Source organism: Anopheles maculipalpis, chromosome 3RL (genome assembly GCF_943734695.1).
Source record: "Anopheles maculipalpis chromosome 3RL, idAnoMacuDA_375_x, whole genome shotgun sequence".
In the NCBI taxonomy this organism is placed as follows: domain Eukaryota; kingdom Metazoa; phylum Arthropoda; class Insecta; order Diptera; family Culicidae; genus Anopheles; species Anopheles maculipalpis.
Window position 1 is genome coordinate 76,605,783 of NC_064872.1, and position 24,118 is coordinate 76,629,900.

Genomic DNA, 24,118 nt, shown 5'->3' on the forward strand with positions numbered 1-24,118 from the left:
AAGTAGCTCGAGACGGACTGCTACCGCTGCATTGCAAATCGCTTATCGCCAATACCATCGGCAAACAATGCTCCGCCACGGGAAGACCACTGGTGGGACCGTTTTTAAGTGGCCACTATCGATTAGCCCCTTCATTATAAAACGAATGTCCCAAAGCGACGGAACAATCAGTGTGTGCTCGGTGGTCAATTCGGAAGGGTGTATCTGTGACGTGTTTGGAAAATGAGGTCTCAAACAGGGGTTCGATCGGGGGCAGTGCTGTTGGTGACAGTGTTTCTAACCCTGCTGGGATACTGTGCAGTGAGTGCGTCGGCCAGACATTCGTACCGCGGGTGAGTGGGATGAATATTTTAAAAGTCTTCAACATAAGTCATAGGTCAAGGGAATCGTCTTCGGAGCCTAAGGTTTGGTAGATCGGTTAGTTTTTGTTGTGGTCAGAAAAGTCATTTACCTCTTTGATGAGTGTTCCCTTGATAAGGTGAAATGTGCAGTGGAACAGATCGGGCGATAAGCTAGATCTGTAACTCCACGAATTAATTAAACACCACAAATTAGTTTATAAATTGCTTACAAAACGTTTCAATTCTTCCATCAACACAGCTACAAACTCTACTCCGTACAACAAAACAACCAGCAGCAGGTTGATTTCCTGCGCGATCTTCAACAAAACGCCGATGATCTTGATTTCTGGAAGCTTGATCGGTTGGTCGGTTCGGAGGCACGGGTGCTGGTACCTCCCACAGAGCAGGATTCTTTCAAGCTGTTGCTCGATGCTCAGCAGTTACGCCACCGTGAAATTATTCCAGATTTCGGAAGGTAGTTAGCCGGAACTCTACACGACAAACCTTGTTTATCATCTTACTTTACCTTTTCCAGAGTACAAGATGCACATCTATTCACCACGAAACGTGTGTCTCCATCAACTGGTCTTCCGCTGACCAAATATCTCCGGTACAACGAGATGGTCGACTACATCAACTCCCTTGCCCGGAAGTACTCGGACCTAGTAACCGTGTCGGAGATTGGCAAATCACACGAAGGGCGTGCAATTCCTGCCGTTACGATTCGCTCACCGAACAGCTACCACAACAACTCCCAGCCCGTGGTTCTCGTCGATGCCGGTATTCATGCACGCGAATGGGCCGCACCAGCGACGGCCATGTATCTGATCAGTGAACTGGTGGAGAATGCTGCCCAACATAAGGATCTTCTTGCTGGGCTCACGTGGACCATCGTGCCCATTGTCAATCCAGATGGGTACGAGTACAGTCACGAGCGGGAGCGTCTTTGGCGCAAAACACGCCGACCGGCTGGACGGAACTGTTTTGGCATCGACGGTAACCGTAACTACGACTTCCACTGGGCAGAGGTGGGCGCATCAGACGTTCCGTGTGCCGAAACGTACCACGGCGAGCGTTCCTTCTCGGAACCGGAAACGCGTGCCATTCGGGACGAGCTGTTGCGGCTGAAGGGTCGCTGCAAGTTTTACCTTTCGCTGCACACGTACGGCGAATATCTGCTGTATCCTTGGGGCTGGACATCGGCGATTCCGGAGGGATGGGAAAAAATTGACAAAGTAGCACGGGTGGGAGCGAAGGCTATTAAAGATGCAACCGGAACGGCGTATACCGTCGGCAGCTCCACCAATGTCCTGTACGCAGCGGCCGGTGGCAGCGATGACTACGCGTTCGCTGTCGCTGACGTACCGATATCGATGACGATGGAGCTACCGGGCGGTGGTTCGGCTGGCTTTAATCCACCGCCGTCACGCATCGAAGAGATCGTGAAGGAAACGTTCGTCGGAATCCGGGCGATGGCGCTGGAGGTGGCGAAAAGCTATAACTGATATGGCATCGTTCGAAATGCAACAGGAAGTTGTGTAGTGTAATGCGATGTTGTTGCTCTAGCGTTATTATTTATCTGTTCAAAGCACCGGGTACAAGAAACCGGGGAACCCGATTGTGTCTCCGTACACGATGTAATAAAATGATTAGTCAGTAAACTGTCTGTGTGTCACTTGATTTAGGGAACAGTCACGCCCCGGAAGGGATATGCTCTATTTTTGCGGTTCACAATTGGCAAAGGAGAGCAGTAATATGGTTGTTAAATCAATGTCAACCCATGTTTGAACCGCCTTGGGAAGGGCTAATCTTAATGACCGGACTCCACTTTAAGGTGGAAAACTTTCTCAATGTAGAGCATTAAGGTAAAGCAAAACTTATCCCTTTACCGTCTTCGCAACTGCCTAAGTTAATCGATTCAATCGATTGGGTAGAACTAGGTGGGCACGACACACGGAGCTTTTGATTACTTCGCGTATATTCGCGTAGTCGTGTCGTCAATGAGCCCCGCACCGTTCGCCTTTGTGCCTCAGAATCAACGCACCAACTAAAAGAACTAGTCCTTCGGACCAACCCTGCTATATCGCAAAACCTTCGGGAATCCACCACAGCACAAAATGATGGGGAGTTGTGTACAGTGGGAGAAAGAAAGACCATTACATCGATCGAACTCCATAAGTGGTGGAATGTCGTGCTTCCCTCACCGAATCCGAGCAAGCGAGGTTCCGTGCCCGGTTTTCCTGATTTCCTGTCTTCGTTTCATTTCCATGTTCATTGATAACTAACGCTCTGTACCAGCGACTAACGACCGCAGTGCAACGTGGAGGAACTGGTAAGCGACTGGAAGGGTTTCACCTCGTTTCGTGCTATTTACTCACTTTATCTGTTTGACAATGCTCGCAACACTGCAGCCGAACAGTGTTGTTCGGCGCGTGCTACATTCTTTTTTTTTTTTTTTTTTTTTTTTGGAGGTCTTAGTCTCACGCCGAGGTCTGTTACTACATCCACCAAGCACAACCCTTCGTCGTATTATTTTATGGGGAAGGAGGACTCCCTGGCGTAGTAAATGCGGGTGTTGTAACGTTGGCTGGTCGTTCTGAAATTTGGAAACAGAGCACCCCCATGATGATGGGTGGGAACTTCCATAGGTTAGTGGTTGTTTGTTTTCAGTGCGTTTAGGACGTTTAAGAGAGAGCCTGTTTTAGGACGCAGAATTCTAGGAAATAGACAGTTTTATTAATAATATTCCATGTTTCGGCAGTATTAGTTCAGAAAAGATGTGATCTCGTGGTTTTTGAGTGCATTTGTTCACTTAGCACCTTAATTCGATATTTTAAACGCACGTTACCGTAATTTCCCGATCAAGGCCTACTTAAGGATATTCTATCCAGTGATCTTTTTTAAACAAAATTTCTACAATGTCGTCTTTCGATTCTGCGAAGCTTTTCCAGTCCTACCAAAGCCATCAGGATATCAAACAATACCTAGAAAATCTGCTTCAACGATATTCGAGCAAAATTGAAATCTTTTCCCGTGCCGAATCATACGAAGGACGCGAAATACTCACCGTACGCATCTGTACGGATGTACAGCAGAAGCGTCCACCATCGAACCGTTGGTGCATACTGATCGATGCCGGTATACATGCCCGGGAATGGATTACTGTGTCCGTTGCGCTCTTCATCGTGCAGCAGCTTCTCGAAAAGGATGAAATCAGCGCCAAAAGTTTCCGTAGCTTCGAGTGGATTATACTACCGCTGCTAAATCCGGACGGTTACGAGTATAGCCGGGAGCATGTAAATTACGCTTACGACACACGTTTGCACCTTTCATGACGGCGGTAATTACACTTTCAGAACAAAATGTGGCGCAAAACGCGTCGACCGCTGGGGCTAAGAAATCACCACCGTAGCTGTGTCGGTGTGGATTGTAATCGCAACTTTAACGTTGCGTGGACCATCGGTAGTACCCGGTTCTGTTCACTACTCTACCGTGGAGAGAGACCCTTTTCCGAGCGGGAAACTAAGAATGTGCGTGACGTTTTTCGCAAACTGAGGCCGTCGTGCAAGTTCTACCTTTCGCTACACTCGTACGCGAAAGCTATTCTTTACCCGCGCGCTTACACAAGGTTAGTATCGGGTGGAAGTTGTTAGGTGAGGTTGATTTTTAGTACAACAAACCTGTTTCTAGAACGCCTCCAAGAAACTGGCAGATGCAGCACACGATCGCCGAGGCGGGCGTAGAAGCGATGAAGAAAGCGACTGGTGTACGGTACCGCTGTGGCAGTGCTTCGACGGTACTAAATCGTCCCGTCGGTGGCTCTAGCATCGATTATGCTCACGACATCGAGAAGGTCCCGGTGGCGCTCGTGATGGAAGTCGCGTCCAAAGGTTTCCATCCACCGGAAGCGAACATACAGCGAATTTGCGAAGAAAGTTGGATCGGTATCGGTGCGATGGTAAACTGTCTGGCGGCAAGTTTTCGGTCGGTACTGAAAGGTAGCGGAACGTTACATTTGCGCTAATCTGCACATGAGGAAAAAGAGCGAGTCGAAGTGTTTGTTTTCTGCTTAAAATACGATTTCTTATTTTATTTTCAATTCATACGGTTATAGTTTTGCGTCAGGTTAGAGGGTCGGAGTCGAACAAAGCTCGACAATCTGTTAGCAAGTAGAGTTACTTTTTCGGAAGATGTACAGAACAGAAAAACACTCATATAATTCTCATTGAATAGAATGTGGGTGTGTTTTGGGAACGTTAATGTAACACAATAATAAACCACACCCCGGGTACACCTCTTTAAAACATAAAGAGAGGAAGAAATTTTAGCACAATAATTCCCTATCTTGACGAAAGTTTGATTTCCTTCCGTGAATGCGTGAGAAATGGAACGAAAAGAAAATTCACGATTCAATTCATTACTTAATATGCGTGAAATGAGATAGCTCATTAAGCTTGGTTGGCAGCTGTACTTTAAGCAATCAAATTTACGCCGTACTTCAAACGTAACTTCTCATAATGCTTCTTGTCCTGCAAAAGGAAATAAAACCAGACATAAGAAAATCGTCCTATTCGCCTCCCAACAAATCCTACAATTCTTACCTCCGCGCTGACCGATGGTTTGGTGTTTCGTATCGCTTGTTGGAAATGTTCGAAACGTACCACCAGACACAGCTGGGCATCATCTTCTTGCTGTTTGTTATCCGCTCCCATACGCTCCTCAACGCCGCTGACCATTATCGAATCCTTAAGCGTTTGTAACGAAGCCTGCCGTACAAGCCCGGCCAAATCTGCTCCAGTGTATCCGTCCGTTAGGTCAGCCACCTTTTCAAACTCAACATCATCTGCCAATGGAGGTTGCGCGCGGTTCTTGGTCAACGCGCGTAGTATATCCACCCGATCGTCCTTTGCCGGCAGTCCGACGTAGAGAATCTTATCCAAACGTCCCGGACGCAGTACAGCCGGATCAACAATGTCCGGCCGGTTGGTGGCCGCCATTAAAAATACACCCTTGCGCTCCTCAATACCGTCCATCTCGGTTAGCAGCTGGTTGACTACGCGCGTCCCCGCACTACTTTCCGCTGTATCGGATCGCTTCGGGCAGAGTGAATCAAATTCGTCGAAGAAGATGACGCACGGTGCGGAGTTGCGGGCCCGCTGGAAACACTGCCGTACGGCACGTTCCGATTCACCGACGTACTAGAAGAAAATGGGGAGAGGAAAAGTTGGAAATTAATTAAACTTCACACTATTTAAACCACAGCGGTACCGCGTGATTCCGATAGAGGACAATTTTGAATTTCTTTTATCCTTGCAGTGTTTCTGGTTTGATATCCAGAGGCCGACAAAAAGTGATTTCAAATTGAGTAAAACTCATCCACATCACTTACCATATTCAACAGTTCCGGTCCCTTAACGGAGATGAAGTTAATACCGGCCTCGTTTGCGACCGCTTTGGCAAGAAGTGTTTTGCCACATCCCGGCGGTCCACAGAGCAAAACACCGGACGGTGCATTCAGCCCGAGCAGCTTCAAACGCTGCGGGAACTTTACCGGAGCCAGTATGGCCAGCTTCAATTCCTCCCGTATATCGCCCAACGAACCGATATCGTTCCACGTTACATCCGGCACGGTAATGAAACCCTCCCGCTTCGCCGACGGTTGAACGGTTTTTAGCGATTCCATAAAATCTTCCCGCTCGATACATAGTCCCTCGATATCCGTCATCGGTAGTGCATTCTGTTGGTTCAGCAGCAATTCCAGCATCTGCTCAAGGGTGAGCTCTTTCGCCGCGCCTGTTGTCGCTTTAGGCGGAATGCAACTGTCCGCTTCCATCGCCGACTCTTCTAATGATGGTACAACTTCGGGGGATGGTTCCGCGACAACAGCTGTTGCGGTTTGATTATTACTCGTTTTCTCCTCCATTTGCTGATCCTCTTCAACGATTTCCACACTATTAAGTTCCCGAGGAGCAACTACCTTAGATGTTCCTGGCGCAGGGATTTGTTCCGCATCGACATCCATTTTTTCTGTAGCCTCAACTGCAGAACCATCGCCTTTAGACTCCTTTTCTACAGTTTCCACCTGCTGCTGCTGGTCCTGAGAAACGGTTGCGACAGGTTCGGTAACTTGTGTCGAATCGGCCGCAATTTGTTCGGTCTCGTTCACGTTTTCCACACTTTCGACTACCTCGTTTTCGTCCGATTCCTGGGGCGGTTTGGTTTCTGCTTCCTTTGGATCGTCTTTTTCATCGTCAAGATTTACCACTTCTTCGAGTTCGTCGTCTATGGCAACTACATCCTCGTCCACGCTTGGTTCGGGCGCTTCCTTCAATATATCCCACTCGTGTTTGGTGAAAAGTCTACAAATACAACAAAAATCTGTATAAAGCGCCTCGTTTACATCTCAGAAGAGATTACTTTAATACCGTACCGTTTAATAGCGTTGTTTGCAGCACGGGTAGCAAGTGCCAACAAATCCGCCCCAACGTATCCGGGCGTCAGCTTTGCCAGTTCGCCATAATCGATCGTATCGCCAATTTTTAGCTTCCGGCAAATGATACGCAATATCTGAGTTCGTGCCGGTCGATCCGGAATGCCGAGTGATATCTCCTGATCGAATCGTCCAACACGTCGAAGGGCCGGATCGAGCGCATCGGCACGATTGGTTGCCCCGATAACGATGACTCCTTCTCCACCTTCCTGCTTGCCGAGGGCATCCAAGCTACTAAGCAGCTGGGCGACAATACGCCGCTCCATGTCCTTCTGTGCGTTGATCCGGTTCGACGAGATGGCATCGATTTCATCTATGAATAGAACGCACGGTGCGTATGAGATCGCTTGCTCAAACACATCTCTTATTCGTTCTTCCGATTCACCGGAGACTCCGGCGACCAGCTCGGTTGCGGGGATCTCGATCAGACGCACATTTAATTGCTGGAAAAATTGAAAGAGTTTTAATGAATTGGTTTTTAACTCGCATGGCCTTTTTTCTTTGGACCTACTCCTGCAATTGCTCGAGCGAGAAGAGTTTTCCCCGAACCTGGTGGCCCATGCAGCAGGAACCCTCGCGGCGGCGGCAATCCGATATGCCGGTATATCTCCGGATGTATCACGTGCAGCAGCAGCTCGCACAGATTCTTCAACACCGAATCCATTCCACCAACATCGGTAAAGTTGATGTCAACCGTAGTCGCGACGATTTCTTTGCGGAACTTTTTCGTACGCTGACCTGGTGTAGCAGCAGCCGGTGTTCCAGCAGTTTGACTCGATTGATCACCTCCTTTGATTGATTTGCTTGTTGGTTCGTTCGCTTTCGTCAAACGGCTACCCTGCCCATTGGTATAGCTTTGTGTCACCGGTCCACGTGCCGCCTGTCCACCACCCGTTTCCAGGCGACGACGTTTTGTATCCGGCGTGCATTTGTCGGAATCATTAACACCGCTCTCAACACTTCCATTGCTGGATTCGTCGTTGGGTGCTTTGTTTAACGGACGAGTTAATTTGGTTACTGTGACGTGTTTGTTGCGTGCTACGAATTCTAGATCGGGACATAGGAAAGCAAAAGAAAAAAAATTGTTAAATTGCTGTTTTAAAGGGACGATCAGTAGAAACATTGCATGTTTCAATTGTGTGCTGTACTTTCAACGTAGTTTGATTCACCTCCAGCACCACCTTCGGTAGCCTCAGCTGTGGGACCGTCCTCTTCATCGCTGCTAATATCAATCGCATCACCAGCTGCCCCGGTTCCGGATTGGTCCGGTGGAACGGTCTGTGAGGGTGCGGCCCGATTCCGATTATTCATGTACATACTGGTAAGTGTGTTGCTCATCTGACTTCGCTGTGCACTTTCATCCATCACCTCCACATCCGACGCAGCTTCATCTTCCGATGACGCATTACTATCTAGCCCGTAACTGTGCAGCACGGTACGGTACGCCTCTTCCACCAACAATCGGAAGGGATTGGCTTTGCGACGATGATATTCACGGTACCGTTGCTGTAGTTCCCGAGCCATCACACCCGTATCGACGTACGTTTGGTGTACATTTTCTTCCAGATACTGAAACGAGGCGGAGAAAAATCGCAAAGAAAATCAATAATCATCACCGGCAGGCATTAAACACACAACACCGTACGGTGTATATCCTCTCGGCTTCTCTGCGCATACCGCAACATAACCTCCTGTGGACAAACAAATCCTGTCAGGATGCTACTCACTTGTTTCACGCGCGGTATGATCATGGGATCATACGGAAAAGGAGACGCTTTCCGATGCATCTTGGTAAAATGCTTACGGTCTCTGTGTTTCAGTCCTATGGTTCGTAATTTTCGGCAGATGCTTTAATTTTCCCTCCACTCTCAACCAGTGCAGAACTCTTTTGATTTCATACAAACGACACCATGTTGGTTACAATATTGACAGCTCAAGTTGCACTGTCTAATTGGTGTTGCAGATTATGTTTACCGGTCAATCTGCAATAATACATTGTAAATTGAAGAGAAATAAAAATTTTGAATTATTGATGGATTTTGAATAAAACATTGTATTCTTGGATCAATTTACAATATAAATTCAATCACAAAGAGGTCAAAATGTGAGAAAATGTTTGAATTGGAAAAGTGAACCCGTAAAACACTTGCTATAAACGCTGCCGTTTGATTTGTTTGGGAGCGTTCAGAGCCCTACAACAGTCCCGCACGCTGTCAATTCGGGAATGTGTTTGTGTGTTTATTTTTTCCTTTCCACAAACATCCAATTTATCAATAGCTTTGGTGCATCGATATCTCTAGAAGCATAAATCCGAAAGCATAAGATCGGATCCCGGGGTGAGCGCATACATCGTACCCACCGGCAAACACACAGCACTGCAATAACATGATTCAACTGTTGGACCGCGTGCTGAGCTTCATAAACTACTGGTGGTTTCGGTACTTGATGATAACGGAGCTGTACATGGTGGAAAGCTGGGAACGAGTCACGATACGTGAGTATGGTTGCAACGATACCACCAATTAGGTCATCAACGACAATCAAACATTTCGATTGCTATCTCTCATCCGTAGATGTTTTTCTGTTCGCAATATTCCTCGTTCAATGGTATTTCAACTGCAAGGTAGTTCTTCCCTTTACCGGGAGCCTACTTGGCATTCAACCGGTGGGTCAGCCGACAGGTTCGTTACCACTCTCTTGAAGCAGCAGCAGCATGTGAGCTGTTGCGACACCGCTGCACGCAGGTTGCCCATCCCAAGCTCGTCGGTCTATGAATGGAGTTTTAATAAGAAGTATTTTACGGACAAACAGCAGTTAAATCTCATCGACTTTATCCTACTGTACAAGGATCTGATGTTTTATATTGATTTTGTTGCTCTTAAGTGAAAGTTCGATTTGTGTTTTTACACTAGTGTTTATGCATGTACCAGGGCAAGTAAGTGAAAGGAAATATAAAACAACATGGTATAAAACAAATCGGTAGTTATTAGTTGTACCACACACTCTATCGCTAATCAATAGGCAATGAACAAAAAGCCGTACTGTTATCGAAATCCAGACGTTGCTTCTGATACATGGGAATTTTGGTCACGGGCATCCTGCTCTGTCCGGCATGTGCCAGATGGTGGGAAAACTGATAACACGATAACGACCCGATGTTCACGTCACCAAAGATTGTTACATCCCCCCCAGCAGTACCGTTCATTCGGGAATCACATTCCCTTATCGGAGATGGTTCACGTACGGAATACTCATAGGGGATTACTTAAACCATTCACTAGATAACGAATGCCGGCCAATAAGCTTATTCTATTGATCAAGTATTTTGATTGATGATTTTTTCTCGTAACCTGGTTTCTTTACGACCGGAAAAATCAGAGATTGAATTATTCCAGTGTAGCTAAGAAAAAGATAACAATCAGAGTCGACGATAAATAAACTGATTGGGCTAGACGTGTTGATTGAAATGTATTTATAATGAACGCTAATTTTAGGCTGTACAGTGCTCCGAATGGCTCACAGTCGCTTTGGAACGTTTTTTTAAATTGTTACATTATTTTGGTTCCATAATCCAACATACTTCTTCTTCTAACGACCTCTTTGGTCATGCCGGTCATCGAAATGGCTTTCTAGACTGCCGATACCACGTAGTTGGATAGTCAGACTTCACTACGGGGGGACGGTCCGGATGGGATTTAAACCCCGGTCCTGCCGTTTAAAGACCGGCGCCGCTGTCGCCTACATTACCAGGCCGCCCCTACATACCTATATATTTATTACATTCCTTCAACATACCTAATTATTTATTTAAAAAATACCTCTTTGAGTTCAACATTTAATTTGTCCGGTGCAACATGAATATGCCATATTGTGGTAGCTTTGAATCAGTAAAACACTACAATAGTCCAATTACTTGATGTGAAACCTTACAACAGTGGCGCTCACAATTTTGACAGCAAAGCTGTTTTGTTTTTAATTTGGGATATTGATATTCATACGTAAATAATAAACTCGCCTGCTGTTTCGAAGAGCGCAGATCTCGAAAAGCTGAACTTCTAATTAAAGTATCCAGTGCCGTAAGAAACTACTGTAGCATTAGTTGTCACCATAACACAAACATTCGTCTTCGGGATGGATTCATCGGCTGACGAGCCTGCTTCTTCTGGTAGTGCGTGTATAAACTTCCTGGACCTTCCCGACTGCATGATAGAGCATGTGCTGGAATATTTAACATACGACGAGATAGCCAAGAAACGCATCGTAAGTCTCATACACCGCACAAAGCACCGGAGCACTGGAGCCAACGCGACACCATTCTATTTCCAAGGACAAATGCGTCACAGCACTAATCGTATCGTTCGTTCCCCTTTCGATGTAGGTTTGCCGAAAAATCGATCGCATCTGCCAATCGCTACTTAATCGAGGTTTCATCAAGATGATCAGAAAGCACAACACGAATCTGAAAGCGATCAAATCCCAGCTGCCACGCCGCGAATCGGAGCGACGGAACCATCCCCTTTCAAAGCATTCTGACATTCTCACGTGCATCGAAACACGTATCTCCATGCTGTCCATGACGTACTCGAAGTTTATCGAGAAGGAGCTGTGCTGCTTCATACCGGGCAAAGTGATCGACGAAGTGCTAAACATTCTCGGTCTAATCGAGAACACATCGCGGCCACTCCGTGCGCATGAAGTGTTGCAGGAGCTACGCGACATATCCTCCATGGCGATCGAACACTTTGACGAAAACATTGCGCACCGGTTGAAGAAAATCATTGGCGTACAGCATCATCCGAAGCTCGGTAGCCACCACAGCTTACCATTTCCAGCGGCCAGTTTCATACAGCACGAAGTCATGTTGCCATGCGATGTAAATGGGGAAAAGTTTATCATACCAACACTTACGCCCATCTCGCAACAAACGGCGAAGGTGATACCGCCAGCTTCCTCCTCATCCTCATCATCATCCGCTGTGTCTGGGTCGCTTGGCGGGCTGTACTGCCAAAGCTCGTACAGTGCGAGTTGCGAAAATAATGCATCGATCGCCAGAATCAATCACAAGACGCGCAAAATGCGGTACGACATTAATCGGATCGATCATACGATCTCTTCGTTTAAGGCCGAAATGCGCAGCATGCGCCTTATGCTGGTACGGTGCGGTGCCGAGATAAAGGAACTGCGTCGCCGTTTGGAAGAATCGGAAACGAAAAATCTTGAACTGCTGGCCAACATCAATCAGCTCGGGTTCGGAGCACCTTCGGTCGGGGCGGAACCGTCGGACGCAACGAGTACGGCAACGATCAAGCAATGTAGCATTAAGCCGCGCACGTGCACCAGCATGCTGAAACGGCTGTACACGGACACAGAATCTCAATCATCCAGTTCGGCTGTTGAGATCCTTGTGCCAACGGCTTCGGAAAAAGCCGAAGCGGACAAGGAAGATAGCCAGGAGAAGGACGCGGTGGAAAGTCACTGCACTGCAAAGAGGGTTAAGCTTAGCGACTAAGGGCAGGTCGTTTCGGTGGTCCACGACCACGGCGGTTCCCATTTCATCTCGCATTCATCCACTAACAACTGAACTCTGGTCTATGTTTCTGTCGTAACATTTGTAATTTCAAAAGCAATTCAAAACCCTGAGACAAACGATTCCACGTATCCTACTATCCTGCGTCTCTTTTGCTGCGTAATGCATGCCGGGAGTGTGGCAACATGTATACTAACAATAGCTGGTAAGGAACCACCCTACACTACACTACATATACCTCGTAAAGAAAGCCCGCACAACGTTGCTTGACGTTGGCATTACGAATACGATACGATTGTGTAGGAATAGTATTTAAAAGCTTTTTTTACAGTAGAGTCTTTCGTCGTAGTTTAGAATAAAACCCATGTATTACCTATGTACGAATTAAAAAAAAAATCCAACACACTGATTGCTTTGCGTATCCGTTTATTTGGGTGTACATACGACGTCTTCATGGCTGCAGGATGTGAGTGCTGTTATTGGAGAAAATAAAATGTAAAAATATGAAGCAAATCTACGATCTTTAAAGTCACTTTTCGAAATCCAATTTCTTACCTTGATCATTCTTTTCTTGGACTGTCCTAGTTAGCAGTGAATTGTCAGGACTTTAAATAAACGTTCTCTCTGTATCGATTCTAACGATGGGATTGCAATGTCTGTTTTATCAGATATTCATAGCGTTATCTGAGAGATCCAACGCTCCGTCTTCCCATCTTCCCGTACACTGGACAACGCCGCAGAAGCTTGAAGATACAAAAGGTAAGAAGAATAGGTCTTGCATTTTGACTATCGGAACAGCATTCTTGTCTGCGATGATTCGAACGTGTTTTAGTCCATTCTGTTTCATACTTGTGTAGCATTATTTTATGGTGCTCTAGCCGCTCGATCAGCTCTTCAACCCTTAAGACCTTCATGGGAAATACCGAATCCATCCATATCCAACGAGTCCTATCCCACTTTCTGATAGGACCCATTTCTACATCCTCAAAAAATCCAATCCTCGCCAACTTCCATGCCTTAACATCAGTATAAATCATTTTTTTGTATACAGTAGAGAGTCTCAGAGACTGAAAGTATCTAAAAATAAATAAAAAACACCCCTTTAAACCGATGGTCACGAAAGATTTTATATTGTCAGAGATTTTATATGGGCAGAGATGGCGAATGCAAGTGACTTCGCAAGTCTAGTAAGCCATTTCGATGGCCGGCGCGACCTTAAAAGGTCGTTAAGCCATAGAAGAAGAACATCAGTAAATTGTTAAGGCACTTCAAAGGTCAATATGAATTTGAACTTTATATGACCTATTTTAAGTCTTGCAAAGATAGCGGGGACAGGCATAAAGTACTGTTTATCTACAAATGGTATGTTGCAATCGTTTCGATATTGTGCCTATTTATATAAAGAGACAAATGAATTGGTTATCGTTACAGTGAACGAAGGTGCATCATAGTCTGAAGTGCTAAAACACAATGAAATCGATAATCGCTGCAGTGATTATTTTGTCAGGGAATGTCCTTATCGTTAGTGCATTCCACGCAAATTCTTTTGACGGTAAGGCTTTAAACTTATGTTGAGTGAATTTATGTTGGATTCAGTAATTAAACATTTATCTTTAAAGTGATCAGAGGATGCAAACAACATGTCAATGTAAAGAACTACAATGACCCACTTGATTACTTTCCAACGTCGAGTCTTCTACACATTGGCTATACAAACCACTCCAGGATCTTTAAAATCGGTATACAAGGACGTAATAATGGAATTATCCGATTCGGCGAAATATTGTCTCCATACAATAAGAATGTGATCGAGATAGGTAAGATTTACATTATTTTTTATTACCAATCTGTTATCCATCCGATATATCCATCCAACGGTTTATATTTCATACAGTTATTGGAGCAAATGGGAACACGAAGAGTATTGCCCGACGCCAGCAACGAACGGCAGCAAATAAATTTACCAACTTCGCACTGGCTGATATTTACACTCCGGACTTGCTGTCTTACAATCATCCCACAATGTTTAGGATAGAGATCTTTTTGGAAGGAACGATTCAAGTGAGCATCGATGGACAAGATCATCCGTTCCTATCGTTTAAGGATAGTACAAACATTCCTTTCAATTACATGGCATTTACCAAAGGGGTAGCCAATGATTTAGTGATCTTTTTTTACGATTGTCCTCTAGAGAGAAGCAATGTAGTGTGTTAGGATAAGAAAGAAAATCCCTTGGAATAAATTAATTTTAAACTACTAAGGATAAGGCAACAGCTGAATATATAGAATAACTTAGGTAGAGTTCTCATTTTAGTTAGTATTAGCAAAAAAGTGGAAACGTTTTCAACTTTAGTTAGTAATCATATCTGCTCAATAAATCAATAAATCAATAAATAAATTGTAAACTAGGTAGTTTGTCCGTGAAAACTACCTCGAACTGTGTGATAACTAATAATCTCTCTTCTTGGCTTAAAAACCTTGGAGTTTACACCGTCCATCGAATGGTTTACGAAGCTTGCTGACACTTCTTAGTTCGATAGTTCCCCCGACTACGGGGGAACGACCCGGATGAGGTTCGAACATTGGTCCTGCCTTGTTAAAGTCGTCCTGCCAATTTCGCCACTACCATCAGGCCGAATAATGATATTAGCAATGAATGTTCTATGATTCTATTAATAAATAGTCCTGGGAGAAAACACTCCCTACGTTCCGACCCGGATTCAGCTAGCGATCGATCTTCCGAATCCGAGACGAGTCCCGAGTACATCTTACTTGTTACAGAGGAAAGAGGGAGAGGGTTTTAAGGGGGGGGGGGGGGGGGGGTTGGTTGTTGAAGTTCTCGAGTATTCGATATCCATTATAGTACGGTTATGTAATAAAAATACGAGGTTTGCGATGAACTGTTTGCCTCACGGGCTATACAATTGTAAACTTAATCAAATTTTAAAACTAAAAACTATGGTAAACTGAAGGAGCCAGTGGAGCCAGTGTTGCGATAAAATCAATCCGGAACTTTCATATCTCCCTTATCGGAATCCTGAACTTCTTCATAATCTCGTAATTCGCGACCCGGAACTCGAACCGGGTTGTATCGAGTTGTCTGTAAAATACGCATGACATGACATGAGCAGCTAAAGCGGAAACGGAATATTACCTCGTTCTAGTTACATGTTGTCCAATGTGAAAGCACCACTACCGTTGTTCCGGCAAGTCCTAAGACAATAAGGCAATCATGATTGATTAAAGAGCATTGACAGGAAACAATCGTTCTGTAAAAACAACCTTGCTGTGGTTTGTGAACTCCATATCTCAGAAAATCTTGGAAGCACCGGGGATTTTGCGGTAAAAATCACATTTCGAATCGTTCAACTTACCTATCGGTTTATATCGTGATCTTATGTTACGGAAAACAAAGAAAATTATCAATAAATCAAATGATCAACCACAGTCAACTGTGTAACATACCAGTGTAAACGATAAAATGGTTCTTTGACGATTTTATCTTAACTCAAATGTAACTGATATCGCTAAAAACATACAGAAACAGAAGATAACAAAGATGTACTTCACCGTTTTGCTTACAGTGCTTACAGTCTCTGGAACTGTTCTATCCCTATAAAACCCGCGGGACAGATGAATACATCAGTTAGTTTCAAAATTGCAAGCTGGGACACTGGTTTCAAAATGAAGTCATTTCAAATTGTGGTAGTGGTTGCTTGTGCTTATATGCTTCAGGCTGAAGCGAACTCATTCGATCGTAAGAGACGCTGAGATTGGGAAGATTTTAAGGGTTCATAATCACTTGTTGTCCTTTGTTTCAGAAATAAGAGGCTGTAAGCAGTACAACACTATGACAGACTATAATGGTGCTGTTCCATACTTTCCAACGGCCGATTTGCAGCATGTCGGTCATACAGGTCAATCTAAGCTCTTTAAATTTGCTATCCTTGGACCTAAGGATGGACACATCCGGTTTGGAAAGTCCTTATATCCCTACAATAATGATGTAATTGAGATTGGTAAGCTAGACTATATACATTTCTGTAGCATTGCGATCAGGACGGATATAGTGGAGCCCATTTTTCATCGTTTCATATCACTCTAGTACTAGGAGGATGGTCCAACACCAGGAGTGCTGGACGACGACAGCACCGGACGTCAAATAAGCACAGCAACCACGTGCTTGCCGAAGCGCAAACCCCAAATCTAATGTCTCCGTTCCGTCCTGTTATGTTTCTGCTGGAAGTGTTCAATGATGGTGGAGTGAAAGTGCGTCTCCATGGACAAACAATACCTTTCTTAGCGTTCACCGACACCACCCGCATACCAGTGAACTACATGGCGTTTGCTAAGTGGGAACAGGATTTGATTTTCTTCTACGATTGTCCTATGTAAGATGCTGGTAGATCATTGATCCCGACAATAAAAAAAACACTTCCTCGTTAAGATGATTCAACTCCGCAAACCTTATCGTAAATTGATTGTTCAAATAATGCTTGATAAAGTGATGAGAAACTACCTAGACGTCATAATTATCAAAGGGTTCCCTGGCAAACATATTTCGAACTACTTGATGTTTGATATCTCCAATTGTGTGGTTTCCCTTCTGTACCAGTAGCCTTATCACAGGTAAATTTGCTATTCTAACAAGCAAACTATCACAACTAGTATATTAGAACAACTATAACAGGTGGATAGGTTCACAAATAGTCGTAAAAGGAGTGTTTGTTCTGTTATTCTATTATCATCACTCATGCTCCAAACGTAAAATGCATAAGATGTGTTTCTTATCAGCGTACAATTGTTGGCAGTGAGTGGTATTTAAGTCTCGCTATTTATATCCCGGCACTGCATGCCCTTCATAGCAGTTAGTAGTGGGTCACCGAAGATCAAACACCGGAATCGAAATGAAATTGTTGTCGACCGTGTTAATAGTGATTCTCGTTAAAGTGCTTGATGTTGCGGCGCTGCACAGAAATCCATTTGATGGTAAACTTCGAAACGCAACAAAAGTGATGGCCTGTACAAAAAAACTTCATTAATTCCTTAGTGATCAGAGGCTGTAAGCAATATGACCGGGTAGCATCGTACGACGAAGCGCTTGTTTACTTTCCGGTGGCTAGTCTACTCCATGCTGGTGTAAGTGAAAAGTCGCAGTCCTTTAAGATCGCTATTTTAGGTCCGGACAATGGAATTGTTCGATTCGGGGAATCCTTGTTTCCGTATGATAAGGACGTGATAGAGATTGGTAAGTGCTTCTAGTGCTTCGATAGTGAGTTGAAAAAAAAAACTGATAATCTTTTCCCAGTGCTCGGTGGTTGGGAAAATACAAAAAGTGTGGCACGAAAGCAGCATCGTACAGCATCGAATGAAACAACCAACATCCAGCTGGCTGAAGCTCACACACCGAATTTGATGTCTCCTTATCGGCCTGTGATGTTTGTGCTGGAAGTGTTCCGCAACGGTACGGTTGAAGTGAGAATCGATGGACAAGATCATCCTTTCCTGTCGTTCTATGCTGGTTATCGTACTCAAGTGAATTACATGGCGTTTACCAAGTGGCGCAATGAGTTGGTTTACTTCTACGATTGTCCACTGGATAATCCGAACGCTGGGTATGGAACCGTGCTTTTAAATTGTACTCTTGTCTTATAATAAACTTTACATTTTTTACTTCAATTGCTTTATTTGTATATTTTAAATTTGGCTACCAGCAGTTTTTTTTTATTGAACATTACATTACGTACCTTGCAGTGCCGGATCAAGATCTTATCCTCAGGCAATAGGCGGTATAGATGCTGAGGCCCATATCATATTCAAATCAAAAGTACTGACCGAAAGGATCCTAACACATATAAGGCCCTCATCTCCACGGGGCTCCGATACTAGCCCCTTATTACGAAGGCTTATTACTAGACCCCTTACACCCAGTAGCTGCCGAGGCCCTAGGCGACCGCCTACTTCGCCCATCGTTAGATTCGCTACTGCTACCTTACAAACGCCTTTCGATCGTCTAATAACTTAATTTTACGATGAATACAATACTCTTCCGGGTCGATGCTTGCAAAAGTAAGTTAGACGATCACTTGATTTTCATTATGATTTTGGTTGTAGTAGTTTGGTACGGGATTTTCATGCATAAGAAGCCGGTTTTGTGTAAAGCACGGAATTGAAGATCAGTCTCACTGAGCGGTAAGATAGTGCTCTTATAGCAATGCTCGCGTTCACATTGTTTACGCTGACGCTGACGATCGTCCAGTCGATCAGTCCCAGCACAGCCAACACCGTGCATAGCAATTCGTTCGACGGTAAGTAAGTTAGATTTCAAGATGAGTGTTATCTATGCGTTATCTACTCTGTGCTGTCTCGATACGCCTGGTAGTATGCAATTATTTTTTTTCAAGGGACATTAATGTTGAAGAAGAGTTACTAAATCTCAGATGGTGACTAGAGTGAAAGAATCTAAATCATCACAGCCATTGTGGTCGCTGTATTAGAAGTCCCTGCGACACATTTTGCCATATGCGATGGGGCCGTCGAATACACCGAAGTCACATTTAATCGGTAATTTTGCTTTGCAGCAATTAAAGGATGTCTACAGTTTGATGAGGTACCCGGATATAACGATACGCCGGTATACTTTGCCACCAATACCTTCCGAAACGTGGGCCGTACGAGCAACTCGCGCTACTTCCGGATCGGCATAGTCGGTGCTAACGATGGTCACATCCGGTTCGGCCGATCAGCGTTCCCGTTCGATGAGTCCGTCGTCGAGCTTGTGCTCAGTGGCTGGGGCAATACACAGTCCGTCGCCCGGAGACAGATACGTCGCCGTGATCAGTCGTTCCAGAATGTGCTGCTGAAGGAGGCTTCCACACCGCGTTTGTTGCACCGTTCGAGACCGCTGGTGTTCCGGATGGAAGTGTTCGACAATGGGCGGGTGCAACTGACGAAGGATGGCGAACGGCGACCGTTTTTCGAGTATAGCGATAGCCAGAATGCGATTCCACCGGACTATATGGCGTTCGTAAAGTGGGATGTAAATCTGATTTACTTCTACGACTGCCCGCTGAATGATGATGGAGCTGGTGCAGTTGGAGAAGAATCCGTGCTGTTGCGATGCAGCCTTGCATAAGGTTACTGATCGATACTGGAGGGTGAGAAGTAGCTTGTTTCTTAAGCGACATAAAAGGTGTTTGTAAGGGCAATAAATTGTTAAGTCAATATTTGAAAATTTGGATTGTCTTCTGACTTGTATTACAATTTTGAGGACTCACGGGGGATTGAACTTCTGCCGAAGGTTGGGTCTTCTATCGCTCGACAATCTGGGTACCTCGTGTGTTGGTGTACGTGTCGGGGAATAACTGCGATCATCAAACAGGCTCACCCTTGGGTTTGTTTGGCATCACCAGTAAACCGGATTATTTTACGTTAGTGTTTGTTTACGTCGCTGATGCGCGGACCGGTTACGATGAGTAGATCAGCTGTTTGGCCGCGACGCCGGACACACTTACCAACGCGCATCGTTCGAAGTGGCACGCACTTGGGATTCCTGCAGCATCAACTAATCAAACCCGGTGATCTTCAGTGAACCTCCGAATGTGGCGTTAAGTTTCTTCCTAAGTGTTAGTTGAACGTTTACTGCCAACATGGCCGGTCTTTGGGGTATCGGTCGTTTGGCGTTGTTTGCATTCGCTTTCGCGGTGCTCAAGTCTTCCGCCCAACGATGTGGACAGGTGCAAGTTTTAAAGCAAGGACTTATCTTTGGCGGTTCGGCATCCACACCGGGCATGTGGCCCTGGCACGTAGCACTGTTTCATCGGGAATCCGTCACCAGAACGTCGTACAAATGTGGTGGCACGATCATCAACCGTGAAACCGTTCTTACAGGTATGACGTCATCGCGATCATCCACTGCCCTCACCACTAACGCATGATTCGTTCTACGGTTCTAGCGTTTCACTGCGTGGTGGATAATCAACGACCGATTGCGGCGGGACGTCTGGTAGCGCGGGCTGGATTGTTTGATCTAGATGTTGGTGGCAATGCCGTTCAAGAAAATCGTGTCTTTGAGATTATCTCACCACCGGGAGCAAGTGCGCGTACGTTCAATGACGACATCGCAATACTTAAAATGCACACACAGTTCACGTACGATGATTACGTACAGCCCGTGTGTATACGATCGATACCGCAGGACATTGGCCAGCTGGTGGGTGCGTTCGGGACGGTGGTTGGCTGGGGTTGGACGGAGCAAAACTCTACCTCAGCCACCTTACGGCAGGCCAACATACCGATAGTGAGTGCGGACGATTGTTTGGCAACCGATCGGAACCTTTTCAGCCAGGTACTGACGACGAAGGTGTATTGTGCCGGAAGCCGGAACGGCACATCGAGCTGCAACGGTGACAGCGGTGGTGGAATGTTCTTCCGTATGGGTGGTTACTGGTTCCAGCGAGGGATAACGTCGTTTTCCTCGGTGGATGAGAACTTGAGCGGGATTTGCAACTCGCACGGTTATGTTGGGTACACCGATGTAGCGAAGTATCTGGATTGGATGCGCGATCAGGGCATAAGTTTTGAGGATCCGTTGCGGCACACTGTACCAACGAAGAAACCCGTTCAAAGTGATGGCAGTACGACGCTTTTGCGGCTATCAGTTGACCCTAAGACGAAGAAGTTCTTGCAGCAGCATAAGGGTAATGTGTTGCTGCGGGTTCAGCTGAACGGTAGGCGGGTGGAGAGCTTGTTTCAGTAAGAGTAAGGGAATCGGCAGAGTACGGGCAGAAGTGTCGTAACCTTGAGGGTGTGTGAGGCACATAGTCTAAAATACATCGGAACTGGTTTAGCAGGTTTTGTGTTTTCTGTCTGTCCATCCAGTTCATCCAGCTTGAAGCTTACGGTTGTTCTCACTACCAAACATCCAAACCGGCACCAGTTCATTTTCAGCTCGTGACCGCTTTAGAAGTTATAAAGACGCGAAATGATATCAATCCGATTGCTTGCATCTGTTTTTCTACTAATGCGGGCAACGGTTATATTTGGCTCTACCCAATTCCGTAACCCATTCGAAGGTAAGCTTCTACGCAATTTTAAAGACATTGCTATATTTACTTTTATGAAGAAATTCTTGTTGCTTTCAGCGGTACAGGGATGTCTACAATATGATACGGTGCCTGGCTACAACGACACATTGGAGTATTTTGCGACGGACAACTTCAAACACGTTGGCCGCACACACAACTCCAAGTATATTCGCGTAGGTATGGTGGGACCGACCGATGGCATCATACGCTTCGGAAAGTCTCGTTTTCCCTACGGAGATAGCGTGTCCGAAATTTGTAAGTTGTACAAGAAGTGATCCTAAGACGAATTTCAAGTTAATTTCCTACATATGTTTCCCGGCAGGTCTTTCCGGATGGTCGAATCAAAAGACGGAAGTAAATCGTCACACGCGTACCAGCGACAGTGAGTACGTCAACACACCCTTAAAGATCCAGCGAACACCAAACGTACTGTCTAAAACGCGTCCGATGATGTTCCGGCTGGAGGTGTTTGATAATGGAAATGTGCAGCTTACGAAGGATGGCGAGAAGAGACCCTTTTTGGAGTTTAACGATAACCATAGCAAGTTGGATTTGGACTATATAGCGTTTACAAAGTGGAATCATGACCTTTTCTATTACTATGACTGTCCCTTAAACATTGATTCGCCTGATATTGACGATACGGTGTTGCTTAGGTGTAATTTGGCTTAATGTACGACTCATCGTAAAAAACTAAAAATTACATTGTAATAAATTCTATCACTCACTGTACTGTGAATTCGTAAACCATTGAATCCTTCCGGTAGATTCCGATAAGTTGAGCTTATAGAGGATCGCTGTGAAAATAGTCCACCGAATTTCGCATTCCTTGATACTTTCCAGGTCGAAGTTAGAGTGCTTTGCTCTTGCATTAATCCTCGGTAAGATGTAACGGTTTCGACACCATGTTACATAGTGAAGCTTTGGTCGATGGAAGATTTTTCTTCAAAACAACCAGTTGGGTAGCTTTTGACAAAGTTTTACCAAAATCTGCAGTACTGATAACGCATTGATTCACTGCTCAACTCTCACAAACATTTCAGCCCACCTCGAATGACCCCAAAAGTAACATTATATTTAAATCCTTGAAGTAAACTGCAGCATGTGGTAATGTAATAAAACGCCACCAGCCACCGTGCAGAAAGTCCGAGTTTCTTTTCCTTTAGTTCCCTTTTTTTGCACGTGAGTTGAACGGTAAAGTGTTTCCAATTGACAAAACAGCCACCGCACAGGGTTCGTATTGTTTGAATCGTTTAATTGTTTCTTAATATGTTGTGTCTTGCTTGCTGCCCTCTTTACACCGTAACACGGACGCATAACGTCTTTAGTATTTGGTTGCAAAAACGAAAAGAAAAGGGAGACAATTGAGTCTAAAATCAGACGCTTGTGAGGTTTCCCTTGAGCCACGTTCGAATGGCAAGCGAATAATGTCTGTGACGCCAAACCTTTGCCAGTACACGGGGGACATTTTGTTGACCGCATCCACCCATCCATCAATTGGTTCCATTGAAGGTTGAAAGCTAAAAGCAAAACAGAAGAAAAGCCTTCCAAGGTGCTGAATGGATAGTGGTAGCACCACACAGTAGTACAACCTAAGAACTCGGTTCTTAGGTTCTTTTAGGTCCACGTCTTTCTCCCTTTTGCTCGTTTGGGTTTCGTCATTCCCGGCGACGATGTACACGGATGTACACCACCGAGTGTAACGAAGAAGTGGCGAATGGATAATTTGGGACGCCCGACGATACACACCTGGGTAAAACAAAACCCCCAGCCCAACGCATCGGTTCGCTGAAGCCGGGATATAGCGGGTGTGACGTTCTGGATGTGGGGAGTCGAGCATATTTATGCTTTTGTGTGTGCGGGCCTGCGGTCATCGGTGCTGGCGGTGATTTGCTCGGACGCCTTCTCAGTCGTTCGCTGGTACATTGCGATGACGGAGTGATATTGCGTGTGGACAGACAGACGGTTAGAATAGTGGCTTACGAGCGAGAATTGAACGAGCTTCGGACAGCTACTATCTGAAACTCGAGAAACGGTCCGTTCGTTGTGATTGTGGATGAACTGTAAACAGATCGTTTAAAAGCCCATCAGCGGTGATCGTGATGGCCGGCTTTGTGGATCATTTCTTGATCCTTCTGCACACCTGTCACCTCCATTGCAGTACAGCAATCGACTGGATGACCGGGTATGGTCGGAAATTCGTCGAGCAGATCGATCAATGTTGGCAACACGTACTCCAACGGGTAAGTACACCTGTACCGGGATTAGGTTCTAACCAAACTGAACAGTAGCCGATAGTGGTACTTCGATTACGAAAGGCAGCATCTCATTACAACGACGCACGAGCGCGTCCATTTTTTGACGAATTGAGCGGCTGGAAATGGAAAGTTTTCACCATTAGAAAGTGAATTTTCAAACTCCAATTGCAAAATAAGCCGTCAGTCGAGGGGTTCGAACACGTCGCTACCATCCATTTTCCATATGTGCTTGTTGCGTGTCCAACTGGCGCGAGCTGTGTTTGGTACAGGAGGGGAAAAACGCAGCCGCCCGTTGATTAATAATATGCGGATAGTCCACCGTCTTGGTAGTTGTTTAGCGTGTGAGGAGGTTTTGCTTCCACCCCAGCTGTCTGCATCGTATCGTGCGCCCGATGGGAGGGAAAATAATGAATTAA

The 24,118-nt window shown here is 45.4% G+C and overlaps 11 protein-coding genes and 1 pseudogene across 11 annotated transcripts in view; 11 read left to right on the forward strand and 1 right to left on the reverse strand.

Annotated features, from left to right (window-relative positions):
* LOC126561997 (esterase B1-like) overlaps positions 1-24,118 on the forward strand; it is a 474,259-nt gene that overhangs the window by 271,692 nt on the left and 178,449 nt on the right. The window lies entirely within an intron of this gene.
* On the forward strand, positions 146-1,888 carry LOC126563629 (carboxypeptidase B-like; annotated as a pseudogene).
* Positions 3,260-4,365, forward strand: LOC126561010 (carboxypeptidase B-like). The gene is made up of 3 exons (XM_050216959.1): positions 3,260-3,637; positions 3,698-3,969; positions 4,032-4,365. Exons 1-3 carry the CDS (start codon positions 3,260-3,262, stop codon positions 4,363-4,365), a joined length of 984 nt encoding a protein of 327 aa, XP_050072916.1.
* LOC126561509 (nuclear valosin-containing protein-like) lies at positions 4,814-8,618 on the reverse strand. Its single transcript, XM_050217705.1, has 7 exons — positions 8,559-8,618; positions 7,980-8,400; positions 7,343-7,878; positions 6,772-7,274; positions 5,731-6,700; positions 4,943-5,539; positions 4,814-4,870 (listed from the first exon to the last, which is right to left on the reverse strand). Exons 1-7 carry the CDS (start codon positions 8,616-8,618, stop codon positions 4,814-4,816), a joined length of 3,144 nt encoding a protein of 1,047 aa, XP_050073662.1.
* LOC126563432 (uncharacterized) lies at positions 9,074-9,539 on the forward strand. The gene is made up of 2 exons (XM_050220077.1): positions 9,074-9,325; positions 9,405-9,539. The coding sequence occupies exons 1-2, from the start codon at positions 9,217-9,219 to the stop codon at positions 9,530-9,532; spliced, it is 237 nt and encodes a 78-aa protein (XP_050076034.1). The 5' UTR covers positions 9,074-9,216; the 3' UTR covers positions 9,533-9,539.
* Positions 10,963-12,340, forward strand: LOC126562344 (uncharacterized). The gene is made up of 2 exons (XM_050218818.1): positions 10,963-11,091; positions 11,210-12,340. The coding sequence occupies exons 1-2, from the start codon at positions 10,963-10,965 to the stop codon at positions 12,338-12,340; spliced, it is 1,260 nt and encodes a 419-aa protein (XP_050074775.1).
* LOC126563089 (uncharacterized) lies at positions 13,829-14,572 on the forward strand. The gene is made up of 3 exons (XM_050219704.1): positions 13,829-13,910; positions 13,978-14,175; positions 14,253-14,572. The coding sequence occupies exons 1-3, from the start codon at positions 13,829-13,831 to the stop codon at positions 14,570-14,572; spliced, it is 600 nt and encodes a 199-aa protein (XP_050075661.1).
* LOC126563147 (uncharacterized) lies at positions 16,043-16,753 on the forward strand. Its single transcript, XM_050219771.1, has 3 exons — positions 16,043-16,115; positions 16,180-16,377; positions 16,464-16,753. The coding sequence occupies exons 1-3, from the start codon at positions 16,043-16,045 to the stop codon at positions 16,751-16,753; spliced, it is 561 nt and encodes a 186-aa protein (XP_050075728.1).
* Positions 17,266-18,013, forward strand: LOC126561011 (uncharacterized). Its single transcript, XM_050216960.1, has 3 exons — positions 17,266-17,347; positions 17,409-17,606; positions 17,667-18,013. Exons 1-3 carry the CDS (start codon positions 17,266-17,268, stop codon positions 18,011-18,013), a joined length of 627 nt encoding a protein of 208 aa, XP_050072917.1.
* On the forward strand, positions 18,573-19,493 carry LOC126562985 (uncharacterized). Its single transcript, XM_050219592.1, has 2 exons — positions 18,573-18,666; positions 18,940-19,493. Exons 1-2 carry the CDS (start codon positions 18,573-18,575, stop codon positions 19,491-19,493), a joined length of 648 nt encoding a protein of 215 aa, XP_050075549.1.
* LOC126562539 (CLIP domain-containing serine protease B15-like) lies at positions 20,007-21,116 on the forward strand. Its single transcript, XM_050219084.1, has 2 exons — positions 20,007-20,248; positions 20,314-21,116. Exons 1-2 carry the CDS (start codon positions 20,008-20,010, stop codon positions 21,114-21,116), a joined length of 1,044 nt encoding a protein of 347 aa, XP_050075041.1. The 5' UTR covers position 20,007.
* On the forward strand, positions 21,381-22,125 carry LOC126561012 (uncharacterized). The gene is made up of 3 exons (XM_050216961.1): positions 21,381-21,432; positions 21,502-21,699; positions 21,767-22,125. Exons 1-3 carry the CDS (start codon positions 21,381-21,383, stop codon positions 22,114-22,116), a joined length of 600 nt encoding a protein of 199 aa, XP_050072918.1. The 3' UTR covers positions 22,117-22,125.

Bases quoted from the DNA above. Each gene is read 5' to 3' on its own strand.
- LOC126561011 (XM_050216960.1), top strand. From the start codon at position 17,266: ATGAAATTGTTGTCGACCGTGTTAATAGTGATTCTCGTTAAAGTGCTT. The intron at 17,348-17,408 runs GTAAACTTCGAA...TTAATTCCTTAG, and splicing joins GCACAGAAATCCATTTGATG to TGATCAGAGGCTGTAAGCAA. The intron at 17,607-17,666 runs GTAAGTGCTTCT...ATCTTTTCCCAG, and splicing joins TAAGGACGTGATAGAGATTG to TGCTCGGTGGTTGGGAAAAT.
- LOC126562539 (XM_050219084.1), top strand. From the start codon at position 20,008: ATGGCCGGTCTTTGGGGTATCGGTCGTTTGGCGTTGTTTGCATTCGCT. The intron at 20,249-20,313 runs GTATGACGTCAT...CTACGGTTCTAG, and splicing joins CCGTGAAACCGTTCTTACAG to CGTTTCACTGCGTGGTGGAT.
- LOC126562344 (XM_050218818.1), top strand. From the start codon at position 10,963: ATGGATTCATCGGCTGACGAGCCTGCTTCTTCTGGTAGTGCGTGTATA. The intron at 11,092-11,209 runs GTAAGTCTCATA...CTTTCGATGTAG, and splicing joins AGATAGCCAAGAAACGCATC to GTTTGCCGAAAAATCGATCG.
- LOC126562985 (XM_050219592.1), top strand. From the start codon at position 18,573: ATGCTCGCGTTCACATTGTTTACGCTGACGCTGACGATCGTCCAGTCG. The intron at 18,667-18,939 runs GTAAGTAAGTTA...TTTGCTTTGCAG, and splicing joins GCATAGCAATTCGTTCGACG to CAATTAAAGGATGTCTACAG.
- LOC126563147 (XM_050219771.1), top strand. From the start codon at position 16,043: ATGAAGTCATTTCAAATTGTGGTAGTGGTTGCTTGTGCTTATATGCTT. The intron at 16,116-16,179 runs GTAAGAGACGCT...CCTTTGTTTCAG, and splicing joins TGAAGCGAACTCATTCGATC to AAATAAGAGGCTGTAAGCAG. The intron at 16,378-16,463 runs GTAAGCTAGACT...ATATCACTCTAG, and splicing joins TAATGATGTAATTGAGATTG to TACTAGGAGGATGGTCCAAC.
- LOC126561012 (XM_050216961.1), top strand. From the start codon at position 21,381: ATGCGGGCAACGGTTATATTTGGCTCTACCCAATTCCGTAACCCATTC. The intron at 21,433-21,501 runs GTAAGCTTCTAC...TGTTGCTTTCAG, and splicing joins ATTCCGTAACCCATTCGAAG to CGGTACAGGGATGTCTACAA. The intron at 21,700-21,766 runs GTAAGTTGTACA...GTTTCCCGGCAG, and splicing joins AGATAGCGTGTCCGAAATTT to GTCTTTCCGGATGGTCGAAT.
- LOC126563089 (XM_050219704.1), top strand. From the start codon at position 13,829: ATGAAATCGATAATCGCTGCAGTGATTATTTTGTCAGGGAATGTCCTT. The intron at 13,911-13,977 runs GTAAGGCTTTAA...TTATCTTTAAAG, and splicing joins CCACGCAAATTCTTTTGACG to TGATCAGAGGATGCAAACAA. The intron at 14,176-14,252 runs GTAAGATTTACA...TATTTCATACAG, and splicing joins TAAGAATGTGATCGAGATAG to TTATTGGAGCAAATGGGAAC.
- LOC126563432 (XM_050220077.1), top strand. From the start codon at position 9,217: ATGATTCAACTGTTGGACCGCGTGCTGAGCTTCATAAACTACTGGTGG. The intron at 9,326-9,404 runs GTGAGTATGGTT...TCTCATCCGTAG, and splicing joins CTGGGAACGAGTCACGATAC to ATGTTTTTCTGTTCGCAATA.
- LOC126561010 (XM_050216959.1), top strand. From the start codon at position 3,260: ATGTCGTCTTTCGATTCTGCGAAGCTTTTCCAGTCCTACCAAAGCCAT. The intron at 3,638-3,697 runs GTAAATTACGCT...TTACACTTTCAG, and splicing joins ACGAGTATAGCCGGGAGCAT to AACAAAATGTGGCGCAAAAC. The intron at 3,970-4,031 runs GTTAGTATCGGG...ACCTGTTTCTAG, and splicing joins TACCCGCGCGCTTACACAAG to AACGCCTCCAAGAAACTGGC.
- LOC126561509 (XM_050217705.1), bottom strand. From the start codon at position 8,618: ATGCATCGGAAAGCGTCTCCTTTTCCGTATGATCCCATGATCATACCG. The intron at 7,879-7,979 runs GTACAGCACACA...GTCCCGATCTAG, and splicing joins TGAATCAAACTACGTTGAAA to AATTCGTAGCACGCAACAAA. The intron at 6,701-6,771 runs GTACGGTATTAA...TTGTATTTGTAG, and splicing joins GCAAACAACGCTATTAAACG to ACTTTTCACCAAACACGAGT.